The following is a 22,868-nucleotide window of genomic DNA, read 5'->3' as shown; positions in this document are numbered from 1 at the left end:
AAGCAATTCTTATGGTTCAGCCTCCTGAGTAGCTGGGACTACAGGTGCACATCACCATGCCTGGCTAATTTTTGTAGAGATGGAGTTTTACCATGTTAGCCAGACTGGTCTCGAACTCCTAACCTCAAATGATTCGTCTGCCTTGGCCTCTCAAAGCACTGGGATTACAGGCATGAGCCACTGCACCCAGCCTGATACTTCAATTACTTTTAATAATTTTTCTGAGGAGTTGTTTGTGAAGTTTTGGATCCCTTTATCTCCAGACAGAATTAATCATTCTCTATTCAGTTCTACTTTTGTGCCTTACATACACTTTTATCAAATGCTTCTTACACATGGCTTCAAATTTTGTTGGCCTCAACTCTTATCCCAGCTGTGGCTGTGGTGACCATTTCTATGAAAGTGCCACCCAGTTTCATGCGGGAGCAACCTGACAGTGCCCTGCTTCAGGCTGGTGCAATTTACCCCTAGCTCCTCCTCCTCCTCCTCCTCCTCCTCCTCCTCCCACTCCACAAAGATTCTTTACTGGTAGTGAAGCAGTAAGGAATAAAACATCCCTGAGATTTTGCTCAGTATTCCATGCATGTACAACCTAGAAATGATGGGGAGTTGATTTATTGGGGGACCACCCTTGATCAATATGAGGCAACAGTAATGAATAAATAGTTCATACTTTCTTTCTCTAAGAGGTTATTAAGGTGTCCTATAAGACTGAATATCCAGCCATCTGTATGGGTGACCGGTCAACTCAACATGGAATCTTTTATTGACATACCTTTCTTTCCTCCCTTCTCCCCCATTCCCTAGCTCTGGACCTTAAGTTACATTTATTGTGTCTTAGGCTTTGTATTCTGGGGAACCCAGGGTAAGACAACGCTTTTATTATTACCTGAGTGATGAACTATGGAGTCAGCCAATTGAATGATGATGTATTGTAATTACTTAAATTTTTCTAGCTTCCCTCAGACCAGTAATTTTTCAAAAATATTAAAGCAGTAATATATTAAACCTCAAAATATAAAACTGGCAAAAGTAAAATTATTTGATTAAAATGGTTGTGGCAGCTGAGATATTGAAAAAACAATGAAAAAATTTAATAATATGTGAACTTCATGAGAGTTAGAAAATATGTCTTATTACTCTTGTACTCCTTAGAACCTAGCACAGTGGCTGGCTCCCAATAGGTAGTCAGTAATACTTGTGAAACTGAACTAATTGAACTGAGGGAAACTGTAATATAGAAAATATACATAATTTTATTTATGCCGTAGTCACGGTGAGTAAATGAAGAACAAAATAAGAAATCAGAAATATAGTCTACTTCTTTTTTGGAAAACGTGAAGTTTGTTAGAAAAGACAACACACTTTTTCTGCAAGCTCGTTTTTCATTCTTGACTTGGTATGTAATTTTTGAACTGGTGTCCTGATTTCTGTTAAATGCCAGGAACGATAGATTAAAGTGGAATTTAAAAAAACCTCCCTCATTCTTTAAACCATTTATTAACAAAGGTGAAAAGCATGGAAAAGTTATCATTTATAATTGTTTTGTAGCCACAAATGTGAATTAGTTGAGCTAAAAAGCCAAAGATAATTTCTAGAAAGTATGCCACCAAAAAATAAAAGAGCTTCTCTTAGGTACTGTGATTCTAATCAGTGTTAAAGAGTGGCATCATTTCTTTAAAGCAACAGACACTCCAAAAGGATAGATTTGTTAAATTAGTTATTGTGAACAATGCTCTGTGGGCATTCAGAGGTGGGAAAACAGACCCAAATGAAAAAAAAAAAACAGCCATACAATTTATGCTTTAAAAAAATTCAACAAGTTTTGATCAATCGATAGATGCATTCATTCATTCACCCTTTATAATGATGTTGAGGTTGGCATATAGAATGCCTATATGAGAGTCTGTTTTCAACTTTTAGCCTATATATTTTTTTGCCAGTTATATTTTTTAAGGCTTAGAACTTTTAAACTTTTGTGTAAAGCAAGTTAGTGACTGATTTCCATTTTCTTTATTGTAAAAATTGGGCTTATTTATGAGATTTGTGAACCAAATATAGGCCTAAAATACATACATTCAATCATTCAACATATATGTCGATAGCACCTATGGGTGCTAAGTGCTGAGGATTTAGTAGTGAATATGGTTTATAGATACTAGAGATGGAAAGGACACTAAGAGACATTATAGGATGGGCTGGTGAGGCATGTTTGCTGACTAATGAGACACAGACATGTAGAAAGGTTAAGTGGCTTGCCCAAGATCACAGAGTTTGTGAGCTAATTATTCCTCAGCATATATACGATTATTCTCAGATAGCACTTTCATTTGCACTAATACTTTCTTTAAGCATTATTGAGTGATGAACAATGGAGACAGCCAATTGCAAAAGACAGCTGCCCAAATGAGAAAACATTAAAAAAAAAATTCATCGGAGAAAGGAAAATTAGGGATTGACTGAGATGAAGCACAAAAAAATGTAGGATCATTTCAGTTCATCTGAAATTTTTCAGACGGATTCTTTTCCCTTGTGAGTTGCATATGATTTAAAAAATAAAAAATAAACTAATGTTGACCGAGAGTCTAACATGTGCCAGGCACTTTAATATACATTAACTCCTCAATATTCACAATTCTGTACAGTATTGTATTGTGAAGTCTGAGTGGCTGTTTCTAGCCTGGTGATACAGTGTATGTGTCATTTCTTAGTGGCTTTTCATTGCCCAGGTTCTGATACGCAGCTTTCAGGTTCAGAAACTGGGTTATTATATGGACACATAGAGGTTAACAGACCCAGGCAAATTGATCCCTTCTGACCAAACTTACAAGAGTCTGATTATAAACCAGAACATCAATTTAGAAGTCTCTATGAGGAAATTAACTGCCAAGTAGACTGGAATACTCCTGTCAGCTTGTCAGCACATTTTATTCCCTGTGGGAGAGAAAGCTTAGGGAAATAAAATTAAGGATAGGAGGATCCCAAGAAAGTATAAAATCAGAAGAAAGTGAGTTGGATGCTTTTAAAAGTAAAATTGTCATGTGGTTATTGGAGCTCAGTGTGCCTTCTCCACCATAAGAATATACTTGCCTGGCTAAGGAATCTGAATACTATTTTCAGCCAGACAGGTCCCTCCCTGTCAATATATCTGAGATTATGACTGGTTATGGACTCATTAGCTGCAGTAAAATGGAGCAAATTGGGAGGGCTTGAAACTTCATTCAAAACCAACCCTTTTGGGTGGGCTAAGCATCTGCAGAAGCTGGAAGGAGGAACAAAGAATCAGCATATGGAATACGTATAATAATTAAAACAAAGATTATAACAACAATAATAATCTCTAATAGTGATTGAGGGTCTACTGTGTGTTAAGAACTGTGCTAAAAACTTTACATCAATTACCTAACTTCTTTCTAACAACAATTATCTTAGACACTATTAATATTTCTATTTTGTAGATGAGAAAAGTGAAGTTTAGAAAAGTTAAAGTAATATTCTAAAATGTGGAAGTGTCTTAGCATAGGGTACCCTAGGCTGGGTCATGGGCATCTCAAGGTTAATGAGTCCAAAGCTAAGCCCTTCATTTCCTCTTGAAACATGTTCTTCTTTCAGTCAGAAGCTTCTGAGTAATTCTGGATGTCTTCCTTCCTCTCTGCTTCCTTCTCCCTGATTCAGTTACTGACATCATCAAATCCTGTGAAATTTACAGTGGATCTTCCCCATTTCTTGGTCTCTGCTGTTACTGCTCTTGTCCATATATGGAGATTACTCCCTCAGCAGCTGGCCCCTCTCTCATGCAAAGTAGTCTATTGTTCAAATAATAATCTTTTTTTATTAAGGTAAAATTTTCATAATGTAAAATTTATCATGTTTACCATTTTAGAAGTGTACAACGAAGTGGCTTTCAGTACATTCACAATGTTTTGCAAGCATCACTGGTGTCTAATTGCAGGACATCTTCATCACCCCCAAAAGAAACCCTCATCCATTAAGCAGTCACACCCCATGCCCATCCCCCAGCCCCTGGAAGCCACTAATCTACTTCTGTCTCTATGAATTCGCCTATTCTGGACATTTCATTTAAATGGAATCATGTATTTCTGGCTTTTTGTGCCTGGCTTCTTTCACTTAGCATGTTTTCAAGGTTAACCCATGATGTTCATTCCTTTTTATGGCCAAATAATATTTCATTACATGGCTATTTAGCATTTTGTTTATCCATTCATCAGTTGATAGACATTTGGGTTGTTTCCACTTTTTGGTTCTTATGAAAAATGTTGCTATGAACATTTGTATACATGTCTTTGTTCGAATGACTGTTTTCAACTCAGCAGAATAATCTTTTAAAAATGAAAACTATGTTTTTTTCTTCACTTAAAAACATGACCTCTCATTACAATTACATTGTAATTAAAATGCTTTCCCATGGCCCACAAGGGTTTGTATAATCTGCCTCTCTTTTCTCATTTAATCAGCTTTCCTCTTCCCTCAATATATTCCAGCCATACTGGTCTCTGTTTAGTTTCCCCAATTTCCCAAGCCTTTACAGGATGTTCACATCTGCTGGTTCCTTGTCTAAAATACTTTTTCCAGTGCTTCACAAGCTAGTTCATTTTTATCCTTCAAATCTCCAGATATAATGTTACTTTTCCAGAAAACTTTTCCCTAACTAAACTGGGTAATTCTGTGTTTCCTTCCTGATGCTTTTCTCACCTTGTAAGTACATGGTTTTGTCTGTGTGAACCATTTACAATCTGTTGCCGTCACAAGACTGTAAATCCCTTAAGGTCAGGAATTAAAGTATAACTATTTTTCATCCCTACCATCTGCACCTATGCTTAGCACAATACTTGACATACAAGAGACACCCCATAAATGTTTGCTGAATAAATGAATAAAATGAGAAAGGTCACAGGTATTGAAAATGAGATAGAATAATCCAATACATAGTGACAGAGGTGTACTAAGAAGAAGGAAGAGTGGGGCGGTGGAGAATTTTTAGTTTCATGAATATTTAAAGATCTAGGCAGCTGCATCATTAAATGATGGAGCAGGCCAATTGGTCTGAGATTTGTGGTTAACTTTTCTTTCTGTAGGAAGAAGCAGAGCTTGGCAAGAACAACATACAGTCCTAGCCTTAGTATTTTACTAGGCAGCTATCCAAGACTGGAACTCAAGAACAGAGAACAATGCCAATCTCAGTGTCTAGTTACCCAAACTGTATTCAAGAAGGGAATTTGGTCAAGGAGTCAAAGCAAAAACTCTGGAAATAAAATCAGAGCTTAGGGAAAAAAAGAACATGTTTAATTTGATATCAATTCTGGAGATGTTGACTAGATTTCCTTAAATCTCATCTGTCTTCAATGAGGATTGTTTCCAGAACCCTGGCTGAGATTATAGCCATAGCTTTTGGGATAGGAAGGATGGAAGATATGGGAAACTAGACTGGACTTGACAAACCCTAAATTGTGTTATAGAAACACTAATGAACTTAGACTCTTCAAATTATCAACCTCGTGTTTGTCTCTTAATTAACATTTTATCCTTATTTACTTTGACATGAATTGGCTGTGGCCAAATTATGTCATGTCTCTTTGTATGAATTTCTTCATCTACAAAGTGGGAGCTTTGGGCTGAATATGACCACCAAGGTCCTTTCCAGCTATGAAAATCTATGAGCCTCTATGCCACAGTTTCCGAGTTTCAAATTTTCACTCTAAACAATTGATGTTGGCTGTTTCTTGATGATCTCATTAGTAAACAGTCTTCACAGATGTGAGATGTGTTCTGTGTATTCTTTGAGTCCTTTTTAGCCCTTTTCAGACAGAATGGCATTTCTTGACATGGTTACTTGACTCGGGAAAACTGCATATTTGGGACCAATAGTTCTTAATCTGCAGTCTAGAGAGAGAGCTTCAGAAATAAAAAAAATTAGTAATATTTAGTAGCAAAATTGCCCAAATTATTATTTAGTATAGTGGTTGCTTAATGGTAAACACATTTTTAAAGATCATTAAATTTCATAAAGTTAAAAGATCATTAAATTTCATAAAGTTAACATCTAAAGTATTTTTTCACTGAAACTATTAGATCGATCCATTTTCTGAGGATTTTATTTTGATTCTTGTCTGAACACAGAATTGAACTAGTTGAAGAGAAGGAAACTGGTCTCTAAATTAAAAGATAAGACTAAGTCCTCCTTAATCTCCACTGTGTAATGAAACATAATAAAAATGAGACTTGATCTGTCTAAAACTAGAGATGTGAGGAGACTTCAAAAAGTTCATGGAAAAATATTATGCAGAATCTGGATTTTATGAAAATAAATTTTTATTTGGGAAATGGAAATAAAATATTAAAATAAAAAGTATAGGGTTAATTTTTAAACATAAGCTCCATCAAATTCAAGACACTTGTGATGATACCAGCCATTTAGCCCATCCCTAAAAAGCTGAGGGTTCTGGGAAATTAATTCAGTCAACGCAGTCTTTAGACTATTAACTGAAGAAAAATGGGTTTCTTTTACAGATTTTTTAAGACTAAGAAACAAAAAGAAGTTAGAAGGGGCCAAATCAGGACTGTAAGGTGGATGTCTAATGACTTCCCATTGAAACTCTTGCAAAATTGCCCTTGTTTCTTAAGAGGAATGAGCAGGTGCATTTTTATAGTGGAGAAAGACTATGGTGAAGCTTACCTGGGTGTTTTTTTTTTTGTTTGTTTGTTTTTGCTAAAGCTTTGGCTTGCTTTCTCAAAAACATTCTCATGATAAGTAGATGTTATTGTTCTTTGGTCCAACAAAGACTCAACAAGCAAAATGTCTTGCACATCCCCAAAAACTGTTGCCATGACCTTTTCTCTTGACCAGTACAATTTTGCTTTGACTGGACCACTTACACCTCTTGGCAGCTGTTACTGTAATTGTGCTTTGTCTTTAGAATCATAGCTAAGTTTCATCTCCTGTTACAATTCTTTGAAGAAATGCTTCAGGATCTCAGTTCCACTTATTTAAAATTTCCATTGAGAGCTCTACTCTTTTCTGTGGCTGATCTGGGTGCAATAGTTTTGGCACCCATTGAGTGGAAAGTTTGCTCATCTATAATTTTTCAGACAGAATTGTGTAAGCCGAACCAATTCAGATGGCTATGGTGTTGGCTATTGTTCGTGCTGTTAATCCTTGGTTTTCTTCAATTAGGACATAATAAAGTTGAATTTTTTTCCTTGAAAATTGATGTGGATGGTCTCCTGCAACAGGTTTCATCTTCAGTATGGTCTTATCCCTTTTTAAAATGAGTTAACTTTTAAAAAGAGTTATCCATTTGTAAACTGCTGATTTCTTTGGGCCATTATCCCTATAAACTTTTCATAAAACGTGAATGATTTCATTATTCTTTCATCCAAACTTTACTGTAAATTTAATGTTTGTTCTTGCTTCAATTTTAGCAGAATTCATGTTGCTCTGATAGGGGGTATTTTTAAAGTGATGTCTTAGTGTCTCAAACTAGATCCTCTTCAGACATTTTTATAACAAGTTAGTATGAGTTTATTTTGGTGCAAAGTTTTAAAAAATCCATGTGTGGTTCTTTTTTTCATAATACACACTTTCCATGAACCTTCTGAAGACCCTTGATATAATGACCAGATTTCTAGGTAGGAGTTAGACATTTTTGAGGACTGATTAAGGAGCATTGGAACAAGACAGAGCTAGTCTTCTATTTTAATTAGAAGTTTGTGGCAAGACTTAGAAGTTTCAAAGTTTTACAAAGTAGAAAATGGTTGAGTAACATAGAATGTTGGCTCTGGGTGTCCTTAACATGTTACTTCGGAAATGTAAAAATTAAAGAAAAATGCAATTAAAACTTAAAAATAGATTTGAAGATACCACTTTTAAAAATTTTGAATTTGAACAGTCTTATGAAGAATAAAAATACAAACTAAGGAGAAGAACTTTCAAAAAAAGAATGGGCTGGGCACATTGGCTCTGAATTGTAACCCCAGCACTTTGGGAAGCTGAGGTGGGAGGATCACTTGAGCCCAGGAGTTCAAGACCATCTTGGGCAACATAGGGAGACCCCATCTGGGCAAAAAAAAATTAGCTTGGTGTGGTGGCACACACCCATCGTCCCAGCTACTTGGGAGGTTGAGTTGGGAGGAATCACTTGAGCCCAGGAGGTTGAGGTTTCAGTGAGCCATGCTTGCGCTGCTGCAATCCAGCAGCCTGGGTGACAGAACGAGACCCTGTCTCAGAGAAAAAAAAAAAGAAAAGAAAAAAGAATGGTTAATTAACTAATAAATGTAGAAGAAATAGTAAAGGTAGAAAATCACCATTTTGCAATCATTATAAAATGATTTATTCAGAAGAATAATCAATAAGCTAAAGGTTTGAAGAGGAACAGGATATTTACATATCATCAAAGTATCTCCCTGGAGGTTACTTATTAATTACAGAATGAAAAGTGGAGAAGCCTGACCAATGCCACCTTATTGAGTAGTCAAAGTTAACATCACCAATGATGGGATAAATTGAGATATGATTCCTGACATGTTATACGGAGAAATGTACAACACTGTTTATGCAGTATTCCTGCTGAAAAAGCATAATCTGAATCTAACCAAGTGGAAACATCAGACAGAACCAAAGGGTCATTCTTTAAAATAATCCCTTGGTGATCTAGAACTAGAAATACCATTTGACCCAGCAATCCCATTACTGGGTATATACCCAAAGGATTAGAAGTCATTCAACTACAAAGACACATGAACATGTATGTTTATTGTGGCACTATTCACAATAGCAAAGACTTGTAACCAACCCAAATGTCCATCAATGATAGACTGGATAAAGGAAATGTGGCACATATACACCATGGAATACTATGCAGCCATATAAAAAAGGATGAGATCATGCCCTTTGCAGGGACATGGATGAAACTGGAAACCATCATTCTCAGCAAACTATCAGAAGAACAGAAAACCAAACACTGCCTGTTCTCACTCATAAATGGGAGTTGAACAATGAGGACACATGGACACAGGGAGGGGAATATCACACACCGGGGCCTGTTGGAGGGTGGGGGGCTAGGGGAGGGATAGCATTAGGAGAAATACCTAATGTAGATGACAGGTTGATGGGTGCAGCAAATCACCGTGGCACGTGTATACCTATGTAACAAAACTGCCCACGTACCCCAGAACTTAAAGTATAAAAAAAAAAATCCCTTGGTACTTCTGAATAATTTCGATGTCATGAAAAACAAAATGTGAAGTGTCCCAGATGAAGGAGACTAACAGACATGCCAGCTACATGTAATGTGTGATCTTGAATCTGGATCAGAGAAAAAAAATCTGTAAAGGACATTATTGGGACAATTAGAGGAAAATGAATATAGCCTGTATATTAGTATTGCGTAAATGTTAAATTCCTGGATTTGATAAATGTACTGTGGTTATTTATGAGAACATTCTTTATTGGGAAGTGAACACTGAAGTATTTAGGGATAAAAGGACATAATTCTGCAAGTAACTCTTAAATGGTTCAGCAAAAGTATTTTGTTTTGTGTGTGTGTGTGTGCACATGCACACAGAAAGAGAAATCAAAAGTGGCAAAATGATAACAATTGAGGAATATGGTTAAAGAATATACAACAGGTCTTTGTTTCATTCTTCTGTCTTAGTCTGTTTTGTGCTGCTGTAACAGAATACCACAGATTGGGTAATTTATAATAAACAGAATCATAGTGGCTTATCGTTCTAAAGGCTGGGAAGTCTAAGATCGAGAGGCTGCATTTGGTGAGGACTTTCTTGCTGCATCATAATGGCAGAAGGCATCACACGGTGGAAGGGCAAAGAGGGGGGAGAAAGTAAGCAACAAATAGGGCCAAACTCATCCTTTTATAAGCAACCGACTCCCTTGATAACAGCATTAATTCATTCATAACGGCAGAGCCCTCATGGCCTAATCACCTCTTAAAGGTCCCACTTCTTAATATTGTTACAATGGCAATTAAAGTTCACCATAAGCTTGAGAGGGGAAAACTTTCAAACCATAGCATTTTCCAACTCTTCTGTAAGTTTGAAATTATTTCAATATAAAAAGTCTTTATAAAGAGTGATTATTAATCACCTGCCTGAGCAAAGATATTATCTTTGGCTTGAGTCACTCATCACAGAATGGAAAGCATTTGCCATTGCCAGAATGAAGCGTGGATCCCACGAGACAGCTGATTGCAGAGCTGGAAGATGAACTTGCAGTGTTATTTGTCAGTATAATTTAGCAAACAAGGTTGGGCTTCTTAGAACTCTCCCAGATGATTGCTACCTTATATGGATAATTCATTTTATAAACATTAATGAAGTTCCAATTATATATATATGTGTATATATATATACATATATACATATATAATAATATATATGTATATATATATACACACACACATATATATATATAGGAACTTTTCTAGCCTCACTGGAATTACAGCGATGAGAAATTAATACAGAGAACAGTCTCCCACAGTTGTGAGGGGCAACAGCTACATAACAAAATGCCAGGATAATGCAGCAGTGAAAGTAAATATGGAGAAAAAGTTAGCAGAGGATACAATTCAGATAATTTTGCGGGATGGTTTGGTGGAGAGGAATGACAATGAGGCACACAAGTTTTCCACTTGACTGAGGTGGAGGAATGGAATGAGAGAGTGCTCCAGGCAAAGGGAGCAGAGGCAGCTGACATAAGAGCTAGGGGTGCCTTGAGACTTTCAAGCAATTTAGTGTTGTAGAAGTGAAATATAGCTTTTTGATGTTCAGTTTGTAACAACACAAAAGAAATTAGTTGTCAGCTAAGTTATGAGTATTTATAAGACATTAAAATAGTATAAAATAATTAACACTAGAAAACATACAATACTAACTGATCCTTTGATAAAGTGTTTTTATTGTGTATGCATGGCATCTTATTAAACATGGAATTCCTCCTTTGACCTTTGTACCTTTTGCAGTAATTGTCAAACTTGAATAATATATAGACTCTTTTAAGGAAAGAAATTCCTATAATTCCCAAGAGTCACATGTTCAGATAACTAGTGGTTGACAGATCTTAGTTTGAGAAATACTGAGTTGAAGAATGGAAGGAAGTTTTACTTTATAAAAAAGTTATTTAATTACAAATTACAACTATAAAAGAGATATGTTGTTTTCAGTCAGCAAAATTATTTTGGATTATTGAAATAAAAACAAAATAATCAAAAGGTGAATACAAAACAATAAAACACTTTGTAATCTTTGAGTCAAAAGCTTAACCTTAAATATGTAAGCTTTACATAACTCTGTAAGTAATACATTCAGACACCAATCAGTACATGGAAAAGGGCCTGAATAAACAGTTTACAAAAGATGAAATAAAAACCGTAAGCATTTAAAATGTTCACCTTTAATAATAACTACAAAAAAGCAATTTAAAATGAGAGACTACCTTTTTGACCCATAAAATTAGTAGGTACTTAAAAAATGATAACATGTTGATGAGAGTTTTTAATAATAGAAAAAATCACAAACAATCTCAATATCCAACAGTATGGAAATAATTAATTAAAGTACTCATTTATGTAGTATGACATTACTTGGACATTAAAATATTTTTGGAGAACTTAATATAAATGCTTCGGCTATCATATTAAATGCAAAAAAGCAATGAACAAAAAATATAAATTCAACCTTGTCAAAATATACATAGAATATCTAGGCTACTATGGTTATGGAAGTCATTAACATATTAATGGTAGTAGCTGGGTGAAGGGTACCTGGTAACTCTCTGTACTATTTCTGCAGCTTTTCTGTAAGTCTGAAATTATTTCAAAATGGAAAGTTAAAAAACATACATAGAGGCCGGGCGCGGTGGCTCACGCTTGTAATCCCAGCACTTTGGGAGGCCGAGGCGGGCGGATCACGAGGTCAGGAGATCGAGACCACGGTGAAACCCCGTCTCTACTAAAAATACAAAAAAAAAAAAATTAGCCGGGCGTGGTGGCGGGCGCCTGTAGTCCCAGCTACTCGGAGAGGCTGAGGCGGGAGAATGGCGTGAACCCGGGAGGCGGAGCTTGCAGTGAGCCGAGATTGCGCCACTGCACTCCAGCCTGGGCGACAGAGCGAGACTCCGTCTCAAAACAAACAAACAAACAAACAAAAAAAAAACATAGAAAAAAATCTTGCAAGGAAAAATATCAAAATTTTAGCAGTGGTTTCTATGTGGTAAAATTGAATAGCTTTTCCCCTTCATTTGGAAAAAGGCTTTTCTTTAACTTAAATTTTTATAGAGTGATATGCCGTATAATTTTAAATGCCATATAATGCCATTTAAAAAACCCCTCCCCCTAAAACTAAAACAGAAACAAAATGCTAAACTCAAAACGAAAGTGTCATCCACCGCCATTTGGTAATCAGTGTGGCAGCAAAACATAAAACATAAATGTAAATGCTAAATGGTGCATGTGGAGGGAAGATAAGATAGAATATCAGCTGGTTAGGGATGCATTTTACAGGTGGAACGTGAAGTGTGAAAGTAGATAAAAGATAAATATAAGGACTGAAATAGATTTAGGAAGCTGTGGTACTAAGAATTTCATTTCAGGAAAAAGAGGAGAAAGGCTGCTTCTCCAAAGAGAGAAAATATCTGCAGTATTTTATGTGTAGAAGAGAGTTAGGCTAATTCTCTGAGTTTTCGGGGAGATTGAATTATAGTAAGTTATGAGAGCATTCCCAAAAGGTTAGTTGTTAATGAGTAAAAATAATTTGCCTTAGATAACTATCTTCGTACTTGTTTTTATCACAGACTCTTTTCTAAGCAACTCAAGTTTACAGTGATTCAGGCCTACTTCTGAAGAGACAGCCTTTTATCTCAATGAATGACACAGGTAATCACCTACTTGAATTAAGTTCCTCTTGATCTGGACTTTTGTGCCAAATATTCTTTTTTGTTTAATATTAAATAAGGACAAATAGAAAAATGAGTATATACTATGTTGTCACTGGAAGCTGCACCTGGAAAACTACAGCATGTTAGACCTTGTGGTTCTCAGTCTTTGCCTATCTCAAGATTCTGAGACGCATGACATCTTCCTTTCTATACCTGGACTCCCTATAGCAGTGATTCTTGGGAAGATGGCAAGCTGGGGGTATGTGGTTTGTAAAGGAACATCCTCAGGCACACTTATGTCAATTCTAAAACTGTTCCCTTTCTTCAGCGTTGCCCCCTCTCCCTAAGAGTTACTGGTAGAACCAGAATCTTTTAGTTTTAACAGTTTATCCTAGACGATTATTGTTTAGCCCCCTTTCTCGTGTTGAGACAAAGTTAGAGCTTGCTCCTTAGAGAAACAATATTGTGTCAGAAATTGTTCTTTGGAGAGGGAGTGTGAGGCTTCACTTCAAACTTAACCCTGATTCAGTTTCTGTCCCCATAGTTAGATTTTAAGCCCCTTACAGGCATAGGTTAGGTCTTATCCATCTTTTTACCTTCTTCAGACTTAGTCTTTGACTTTTGAAAAAGTAGTTACTTACCAAATGTTTATTGCAAATGAATACCATTTCCTTAAGGGCAAATTGTATTCCTTCGTGAAGGTAAATCTATCTCTTGCTATGAAAAAAAAAAGTGGCATAAGTACAAATTAAAGTAGAAAATACAGAATGTATAGCTTAAAGTTAAGCAGCAGCTTTGATCTTTGGCTGAGTGCATAAAAAAGATTAAGAGTTATTAAAAATAAGATCTAAAGGTCTGTCTAACAAGATTCTTTAAAGAGGAACCAAGAATATGTTTGAATCTACACATTCCTCAAGGCTGCAAATACATTGTACTATATGGACAGTCACTGACAGAGGCATTTATCTGATGTCGTGAACATGTTACAGGGAATTCTGTGTCCAGAGCCTCTGCGCTTTGACTGTAGATTGCTTCTTGTTTCTTAAGTATGAAAACTGGAGAACGACAGACTTAGAGAACACTTTCTCTTATGCATACATACAGCATTATTAACATACTCATGCCTATAGCAGATTGTTTTAGAATTTTAAATTTGCGCATCTGTAAAAGAGAATAATAATAATTATCTTACAGACTGAGATAAGGATTAAATTGGCACAGTGCCTGAGAAGTAGTACATATATGCTCAATAAATGGTGTTTTTTCGTTATTATTCACAGATAGAAATTCAGAAGTGTGTTACAAAGGGTTAGGTGAATTTAATATAGAATTACTAGGGCAATATAATATTTCAACTACATTATAGTTTAGATTGGCTTATGTGAGCTGAAAGCAAAGTGTTGCTACCATGTCTACAATACTGTAAGGGAAAATACTTTCTTAAAACTATACAACTGGCATACTCTTGGAGTTTTGAAGCTGCTCATAAGTTGGGTATTACCTAGCCCTTTTCCATGTTGCTCATTTATCTCTTTTTTTTTTTCTGAATATTGGCTATTGTTAATAAATAACCTAGAAGAGATAACACACCTTTCATCATCAGAAATAAGCCATTGCTTTCACAGTGATGTCTACTTTTTAAACATTTCCACTAATTAATGTTTCTGTTGGCCTCCATTTATTGTCAAGTAGCTTGCATGTCTTTGACCTTCAATTAATGAACGACTTTCTCCGTAGCATTTATGAGTCAGATTCCTTGGGCTTGAGCCATTACTGTGTAAGGACATTTACTTTTTATTTTTAAATTCCATTTTTTTGCAGTTTTTACATACGCAGGGAATGAAAAACTATATTGGCTAGAAATTTGTAATAAAAGTCATAGAAAATAACATAGATCTTGGCAAAACTTTATTCACTCATAGGACAACACTTGGATACTTGTTGGAGTGGAACAGAAAAGCTGGCAACACCACCAGCACCACCACTATCAATGAAAACATTCATTAAAAATAAAGTTGGCTGTGAAGCTGTGCTAGATATTATTAAAAGAGAAACACATTGAGAACAGTGACCTCAAATTACTTATACAGAGTTGACAGGTGGAAAGAATAAAAACATTAGGCTATATCCACAGGCATTGTAGTTTTCATTACATGTAGGTAAGGTACAAATGAAATTTTGATATGTGAAAAAAGTCAATTATCTGACTAAAGTAGAGATTAGAGGTAAGTTTAGGACTTTTTGTGTCTTGTACAATTGATGGATAATAATAACAATGTGACTGTATTCTCTTGAATTCGTCAGGGGATAGACCATTTAAGTTTTGGTGTCCACCAGGACAGAGACAGGCAAAGTGACAGCTGTTAGTCTTTGGAGTGGGTTCTTTAAAGCAGACTTAGACCCTGGCTAAGCCTGATGCTTAAAACTGTGGTGCTCCTGGGGCGAGCAAATATCTTGGAGTACCTTTCAGAATGTGCCACTGGCTCCCGTGACTGGGGAATGGAGGGGGAACACCAATATTATTACGCAAATAGCTCCAGGCCAGTGTATGGTTTCAGGAACAGCACAGAGGAATGCCTGGGATACCCAAGTTGAGACTTGGGTAAATTAGCACCAAAAATTGCCTCAAAGAGGAACGATAAATTTTATCGGAAACTGATGTGAATTTTGTTTCCAAATTTGTGTGCTAGTAACAAAGCCAACAGACATTTAAACAGTAAGCTGACAGTTTACCCAGACTTTCTACTTTAGCTTCAATTGGAGTGCCTCAATTCATTCCTTCTTCATTTCTGTAATCGAAAAGAAGCCTTTATAGTATGTCTAAAAGCACACTAAGGATGTATTTGTATTAACATCTTAATTTTGCTAAGTGCCAATAAATGCTATGCTTTATCTTCACTTTTCTGTTAGGAAATTACCTAAAAGACAATGCTTTATTGTAAAATTTAAAAAGTATATTGTAAGTAGTATTTCCAGAGACAAGAAGCTATCTAAATCTATTTCACAATCTGCATCTATATCTATATCTACATTTATATCATATTTCTATCTATGTTTTCCGATGGTCATACCGTCAAGCATACTGATACAGAATACAGAGGTTGAGACATTTAGATGCTATTGCTAAGGTTAAAAATTATATCATAAACATACACACACATAAAAAAAGACTGTAATAAATGAAAATAAAGACAATAAACACTTTTTTCTCCTACCCTAAGACAAACATAACTCATCAAGATCGATCTGTTTATTCTTGGATTTTCTATTCTACTTCTGCGGTTGGTCTCCTGTAGTGGTCTCATTTCTGTGGGTATCAACACTGGAATATTACAGAGAAGATTAGCATAGCCTCTTGCAAAGATGCCTCACAAATTTGTAAACTTGCTATATTTTTGCATAGTTAATTACTTCTTTCTTTGGATTCCAATAGCACATTGTATGTATATTAGCTGTCATCTTACTGTATTATAATTATTTGTTTACTTCTCTGTCCCCCTCATAAAACAGAATCGCTAAAGAAAGAAATTATTCTGTATATTCATGGTGGCCAGCACAGTGCCTAGATTCTAAAAAGCATCCAGAAAATGTTTAATAAATGAAAAAAAGAATGAAATAAGTTTTATATTTATGTGTAAGAAACAAGCAACAATTCTTTATATACATCATGCCAAAGCAGAAATGGATTCTGAAACAATTTCTTCCCTCCTCACCTTGTATTCCCAATGGCAGAAATTCTATTTTAGTGTGATGCCCACTGGCCACCCCCTGCTGATAACTAGTGGACACAGTTCAGTTTGATGATGGGCAGATGGACAAGCCTGCTGTTGTCCTTGGCCATAGACTGTTTCTGCCTGTTCTCTTAGATGCATCAAACATGCATTTCTTTCTCTCCTCCTTTTTCAGAATTGTACATACTTGCTTCTAAAACTGAATAGAATGATATATTTGCAATATAAGATGCATAAGCAGGCTCTAGAAGACAGATAAGCAAAAATACTTTGAGAGATACATGTTATCTAACACAAGAGAAATGGACTCAGTGGAAAGAGGCCATAACACATTGCTATTATTCAACTGATGAGGCATAGATTTTCCCTCTTTCTCTTCCATCATAATGAGATTGATTAGAAGAGAAATAAAGTTGCAATGTATTTCTGGAAAAGGAGATCCAGATTATGGTACCAATTTGAATTGTTCAACTAGATGATTGCCCAGAGTTATAATTCATTCAAATTTCACATATAATTACATACATAAATAGTAGTTGCTTCAAATTAGCAATACAAACAACAGTTGCATAGATAAGACACTGGCATGTTACTTAAGTTTTTAAGCTATATACAATATTTAAAATCATTTGGCATATTTACTAGTAAAAAGAAAATAGGAGAAGAAAATAATTATTATTTATTTAGTTTTTTTTTTTTTAATCATGGGCCAGGCTTTTTTTTTTTCTTTTTTCTTTCTCTTTTCTTTTTTTTTTTTTTGAGATGGAGTCTTGCTCTGTCACCCAGGCTGGAGTGCAGTGGCGCGATCTCGGCTCACTGCAAGCTCCGCTTCCTGGGTTCATGCCATTCTCCTACCTCAGCCTCCGGAGTAGCTGGGACTACAGGCGCCCGCCACCACGCCCAGCCAATTTTTTTTTTTTTTTTGTATTTTTAGTAGAGATGGGCTTTCACCGCGCTAGCCAGGATGGTCTCGATCTCCTGACCTTGTGATCTGCCGGCCTCGGCCTCCCAAAGTGCTGGGATTACAGGCGGGAGCTACCACGCCTGGCTGGGCCAGGCATTTTTATGAAGACACTTTTTCTATGTTTTTTATGTAATCCTCAGGACTCCACTGTGAAATTAGTTTTATTATGATTATTTTTAAAAAGAGAAAAGTTAGACTGAGAGATGGGAAGTAATTTCACTCAAGGTTACAGAGCTGAGCAGTGACCACACTGTGATTCCCATAATTCCCAATCAAGTCCTTTCTACTCTTAAAGTTATTTTCTACCTACTGTGTCGGATTTAGCAAGCATATAGCCATTTCTCAAGGATTTTTTTTTTTCAAGAGACGAGGTCTTGCTATGTTGCCCAGGCTGCTCACAAATTCCTGGGCTCAAGCAATCCTCCCGCCTCTGCCTCCCAAAGTGTTGAGATGACAGGCATGGACCACTGCTCCTGGCCTTGGGTTTTTATTATGAATGTGGTAGTGTTTTAAAGGGTTTCCAGTAACTGTGAATGGTGTCTTAGATGCCAACTACTAAAAATGTTTTTGCTGAGGGAGTTGGGGTACTTGTACTCTTTTCCAGATGATTAAATCTACTGCCTGAAAAACTCATTGTGATACAGGGGAAGCCATCTCTGATTTTTTGTAATGACTAGGCTAGAAAGTAGAGTTCTCCAATGTTTCCTGCACCATTCTTTAGGAAATACTAGTCTACTTTCTAGAAGTCAAAATTTGTCCTGGCTACCCTGTTTGTCTAAAGGTACCATGCCCAGGCTAGCATGGTGGGATATGGCCAGAACTCTTGGTGACATTCTTGCTTTGACCCCAATTCATGGTACACCAGTACACCAGTGATCTTTGGGCTAACTTAGGGAGGTAAGGTGAGAATCACTCCAGCTTTGTGGCTGGATTTTTCTGAGGGCCTTTGGAATTGTTTCCACACGATGGAAGAACCCTAGAACTGACTGCCCTTTTGCATGGAGAAGGGGCAGCACAGACCCTGAACTTCAGCTGTGGATTCAGCATATCTCCCCAGGGTGGTGGCAGGGTGCATGCTGAGGAGAAGTGATTCTGTGTACTTGCTGCTTTCCTCCTTCTTCCTTCAAATATGTATCAGGCTCACCTTCTCAGGGCGAAAGGACAAACTACAGGACCAATTTCTGGTACCTTGTAACTAAGTAACATAGTTGCTAAAATGGATTAACTCTGTGAAGTAACAGAACTGCCAGTTATCCTGGTTTCCTTAGGTAAGCAGATAGTGCCAGAAGCAATTTCTAACTGTGTTAGATGATGATTTTTCTTTTTTTTTTTTTTTTGAGACGGAGTCTCGCTCTGTCGCCCAGGCTGGATGCAGTGGCGCGATCTCGGCTCACTGCAAGCCCCGCCTCCCGGGTTCACGCCATTCTCCTGCCTCAGCCTCTCCGAGTAGCTGGGACTACAGGCGCCCGCCACCACGACCGGCTAACTTTTTCTATTTTTAGTAGAGACGGGGTTTCACCATGGTCTCGATCTCCTGACCTCGTGATCCGCCCGCCTCGGCCTCCCAAAGTGCTGGGATTACAAGCGTGAGCCACCGCGCCCGGCCGATGATGATTTTTCTTAAAAAAAAAAAAAAAAGCAGCTTCAATTATAGTATGCCTAAAAAATGAGAGTTAATCAAGATAGAATTATCAATTGACTAGGTACAATTTGACAAGTCAGTTTTTATTCTAACTGCATTATAGAGGTGATTTTAATATTTAGAAACTGTGATTCAGAGAGAGGCTCTGGAAAAATTATAATGTGGGCATAATTTCCATAGTGAGCGAATGGTCATTATATTAAAGTAGATGTTTATCTCTCTCTCACCTCTTTTTCATATTTTTCCAACTCTGTATGTCTGCCTATAATTTAAACTGAGTAATTAAAGCTATGCTTAAAATGCTTTGCCATTAATAAAGGAAAAGTCACCTTTAAAAAGTTGATTCAGTAATGGAAGTTATTTCAGGACTGGATTTGAGCCCAGTTCCTATTAATGAGGACTATTTTCCTTTTCTTTTTCTAGGACAGCAGAATTAGAATAATCTGTTTTGTCTATTTCCAGTCATGACATATTCTAGGTTTAGGTAAATAAACGGAACTAAAAAATAACAGGCTAACCAACCCTGTCCGTCACTTGACTTGAAGCTGTCATTTTTCATTTCAGCATTATATTAATGAGCATTAGTAGGAAAACTGTCAAAGGTTTGCTTCTTATGTTTTGATTGCTTTAGAATGAAAATGTAGGTACTGAATTTCAGAAATGGAGTAGGAGGGGCAGAGAGCCCTGGACAGAATCAGGAGGCTGGCTTAGGTCTTGGTTCTGTCACCATGTATGACCATGTATGTACCTGGACAAATAGAGCCCGGCTCTATTTTTTTTTCTTTTTTACATAAGTGACTCCATTTTGATTCCAACGACTTTAACAAGTGCTTTGTAAAAGGTAAATCACTTTAAAATTTTAAATATCTGTTTCCTTTACCTTTAAAAGCAGAATGGTTAGAGTAAGATAGCATGGCAAATGGGTGTCCCCTTTTCTGCCAGCTCTGATCAATTGATAATGCCTGTCTCGAGTGCTGCATGGGGATGATGGTGAAGCCTTTTGCAGATCCAGTTGGCAGGAGGACTCAGGGCAAAAGAGCCAATTATTTTCCATCCCTGAACTTGACAACTTCTTGGGTAATTATCTGCTTCTTTTATGACTTTCACAATTTATTCTTATGTTTTACAGTTCAGGAAATGGTCTCTTCATAATTTACCTAAAGATATTTTGAAAATTTGAGACCAAGGATGCATAGTCTTTGAGATTATCTAATCAAAATTAGGATGATATGTTAAAAAGTGTGTCAACTTAAGTAACAGAGAAGCTCTCTAAAAGAAAATATTCAAGAGTAGGGCATTGCAATGGGGAAATGTGCATAGTAAACTATGTGTGTATTCAGAGAAGTAAAGGAAGACAAAGAGTTTTTACAGAAAAAATGAGGAATGTTACATAATTTTATTGAAATGATTATCCTTGGGTACAAAGACATATAATAACATGGAAAACATCAGTCTGAGGTTGGACACAAGGGTGCAGTGGCCTTCCTGCAAGGTTTTGGTATTTGCAGTCTTTCGTGGTAAGTTTTGTAATCAGGTATACAAGTGTGAGAGCCTTCTTTTTTGCTGCCTTCCCTGGCTCTATTTTCAGATTTTTTTTAAACATAAGGGACTCCATTTTGATTCCAACAGCCTTAATGGGTCATTTGTAAAATGTAAAGTGCTATTTTTATTATTCGAGGACAACATGGATAATTAATGATAAGGTTTTCTATTGTTTCCTTTGGGGCCTCATTCCTCCAACTTTTCATGGAATATTTATTGCATGAATGACACAGACTCTTTCAGTAAATTCCTTAAAACTTACTCATTCTACTGACACTAGATTAAGATAATCAAGTGCTAAATTGTATGGCACAGACAGTAAACAATGTAGACATTCAGAGAGCTATAGGGCCAGAATCATCAGCGTCATTCAGTCATCAGAGAACATTAAAGGAAACGGCAGAACTTGAGCAGGGTCTACCATGGGCTGAATTTAGGCAGAAGGGCATCTTAGAAATGGGGCATAATTTGAGTAGAGCATGGAATGGGACATAAGCGTAATTTGTGGCAATGAACAAGAAGTAGAAACTGTTTCAATAAGGAAAGTTTAGATTGCTAATTATTAGTAATAAGATAAATATCAATAATAGTTAACATTTATTCCCTTATTCATCCAACCAATATATATTAGTTTGTATTTTTGGTAGAGATGGGTTTTCACCGTGTTGCCCAGGCTGGTCTCGAACTCTTGAGCTCAGGCTTTCTGCCCGCCTCGGCCTCCCAAAGTGCTGGGATTACAGGCATGAGCCACCACACCCAGACCCAACCAATATTTTTTGAGTGCTTATAATGTGCCAAACTCTACACTGAACACTGGGGATACAGATCTTAGCAAAATGGACAAAAATCTTTGGCAGCTTTATAGCTCTTACATTCTAGTGGAAAATGATAGTAAAGAAAGCAACAATTTAAATATGTAGTATGTTAGAGAATAATAACTGCAAAGGAGAAAAATAAAGCAGGGAAGGGGACAAGGAAATGGTAGGGGTGGGTGGCAATTTTGATAGAGTGGCCAAGGAAGGCCTTATTAAGAGGGTAATGACTGTGTTATGATCTGAAGCACCACATGCCAGGCATCTTCCCTGGTTAGCTACTTATATTATTATAGTTTATTTAATTTTCAGAACAACCATATGAAAATAGGTACTATTATTGCCCTCATTTTATAGATAATAATCTGAAGCATAGACAACTGAAGTAACGTGCAAGTGTAAACAGCAATTAAGTGTAAGAGGTGGATTTTAAATCCCAGAAGTTAATTCCAGAGAGTATGCTTTCAGTTTATAAAAGTCTGGATAACAAAAATCATTGAAAGAGCTATCAGCCGTCAGAATGACAGAATTTTAGAGCTGGAGAGAAACTTACTGATTGTCTAATCCAGTGGTTTTCAACCATCTGGAGAGCTTGTTAAAACTCAGATTTCTAGACCCTACTTCTAAAGTTTTTGATTAAGTAGGTCTAGGATGAGCCCTGAGAATTTGCCTTCTAACAAGTTTCCAGGTGATGCCGATGGTTTCCATTGATGTTTCGGGCAACACACTTTGGGAATCATTGGTCTAGTCATGTAGCACATGCAAATTACTGAAATTAGCTATTCTCTATTGTTTTGGCTCCTGGCATTCTGTGCCTTGTTTCTTACCCACCTCTTTCTTGAGTATATAGGGACAGAGGCTTTCTTAATCTATTTACCACACAATAAAGGTTTAATAAATGTCTATCATTGAATGACTAATGTGGAAGAGAAGATGGAAGCACTGAAAGTTTTGACCAGCAAAGTGACATAATGAAAGCAGTATTTTAGGAAGATTTGTTATTAAGAATGGTAAGATAAAGAGATTGGAGATATGAATATTTTCCCATTGCCAGGTCCCTGTAGAGCTTTGTCAAAGTGTGACACGGACCAGCAGTATTGGCATCACCTGGAGGCTTGTTAGAAACCCCAACTCTCAGAGCCCGCCTTAGACCTCCTGAATCAGAGTCCATGTTTTTACAAGATCCCCAGTGACTCATACACATGTAGAAGTTTAAGAAACACAGCTTTAGGACATCAAATGGTCAATGCCTGACCTTATAGGGTAGCCC

The 22,868-nt window shown here is 36.7% G+C and overlaps 1 protein-coding gene and 1 pseudogene across 7 annotated transcripts in view; both read left to right on the top strand.

Moving 5' to 3' along the window:
- SLC44A5 (solute carrier family 44 member 5) overlaps positions 1–22,868 on the top strand; it is a 389,751-nt gene that overhangs the window by 63,642 nt on the left and 303,241 nt on the right. For 3 of the 7 annotated variants that reach the window (XM_063624062.1, XM_063624065.1, XM_063624061.1), the window contains exon 2: positions 12,824–12,905. The exons of 3 other annotated variants lie outside the window; for them this stretch is intronic. In XM_063624062.1, the coding sequence (XP_063480132.1) occupies positions 12,893–12,905 (13 nt within the window). In that variant the 5' untranslated portion in view covers positions 12,824–12,892. Of the gene's footprint in view, positions 1–5,965; positions 12,906–22,868 lie in introns of those variants that run through there. One more of the 7 variants, XM_063624066.1, reaches the window with a different exon arrangement.
- On the top strand, positions 16,207–16,304 carry LOC134734985 (uncharacterized; annotated as a pseudogene).

This window comes from Symphalangus syndactylus, chromosome 12, assembly GCF_028878055.3.
Source record: "Symphalangus syndactylus isolate Jambi chromosome 12, NHGRI_mSymSyn1-v2.1_pri, whole genome shotgun sequence".
Classification (NCBI taxonomy): domain Eukaryota; kingdom Metazoa; phylum Chordata; class Mammalia; order Primates; family Hylobatidae; genus Symphalangus; species Symphalangus syndactylus.
Note: the sequence above shows the minus strand (reverse complement) of the source record. Positions and strands in the feature narration are given on the sequence as shown.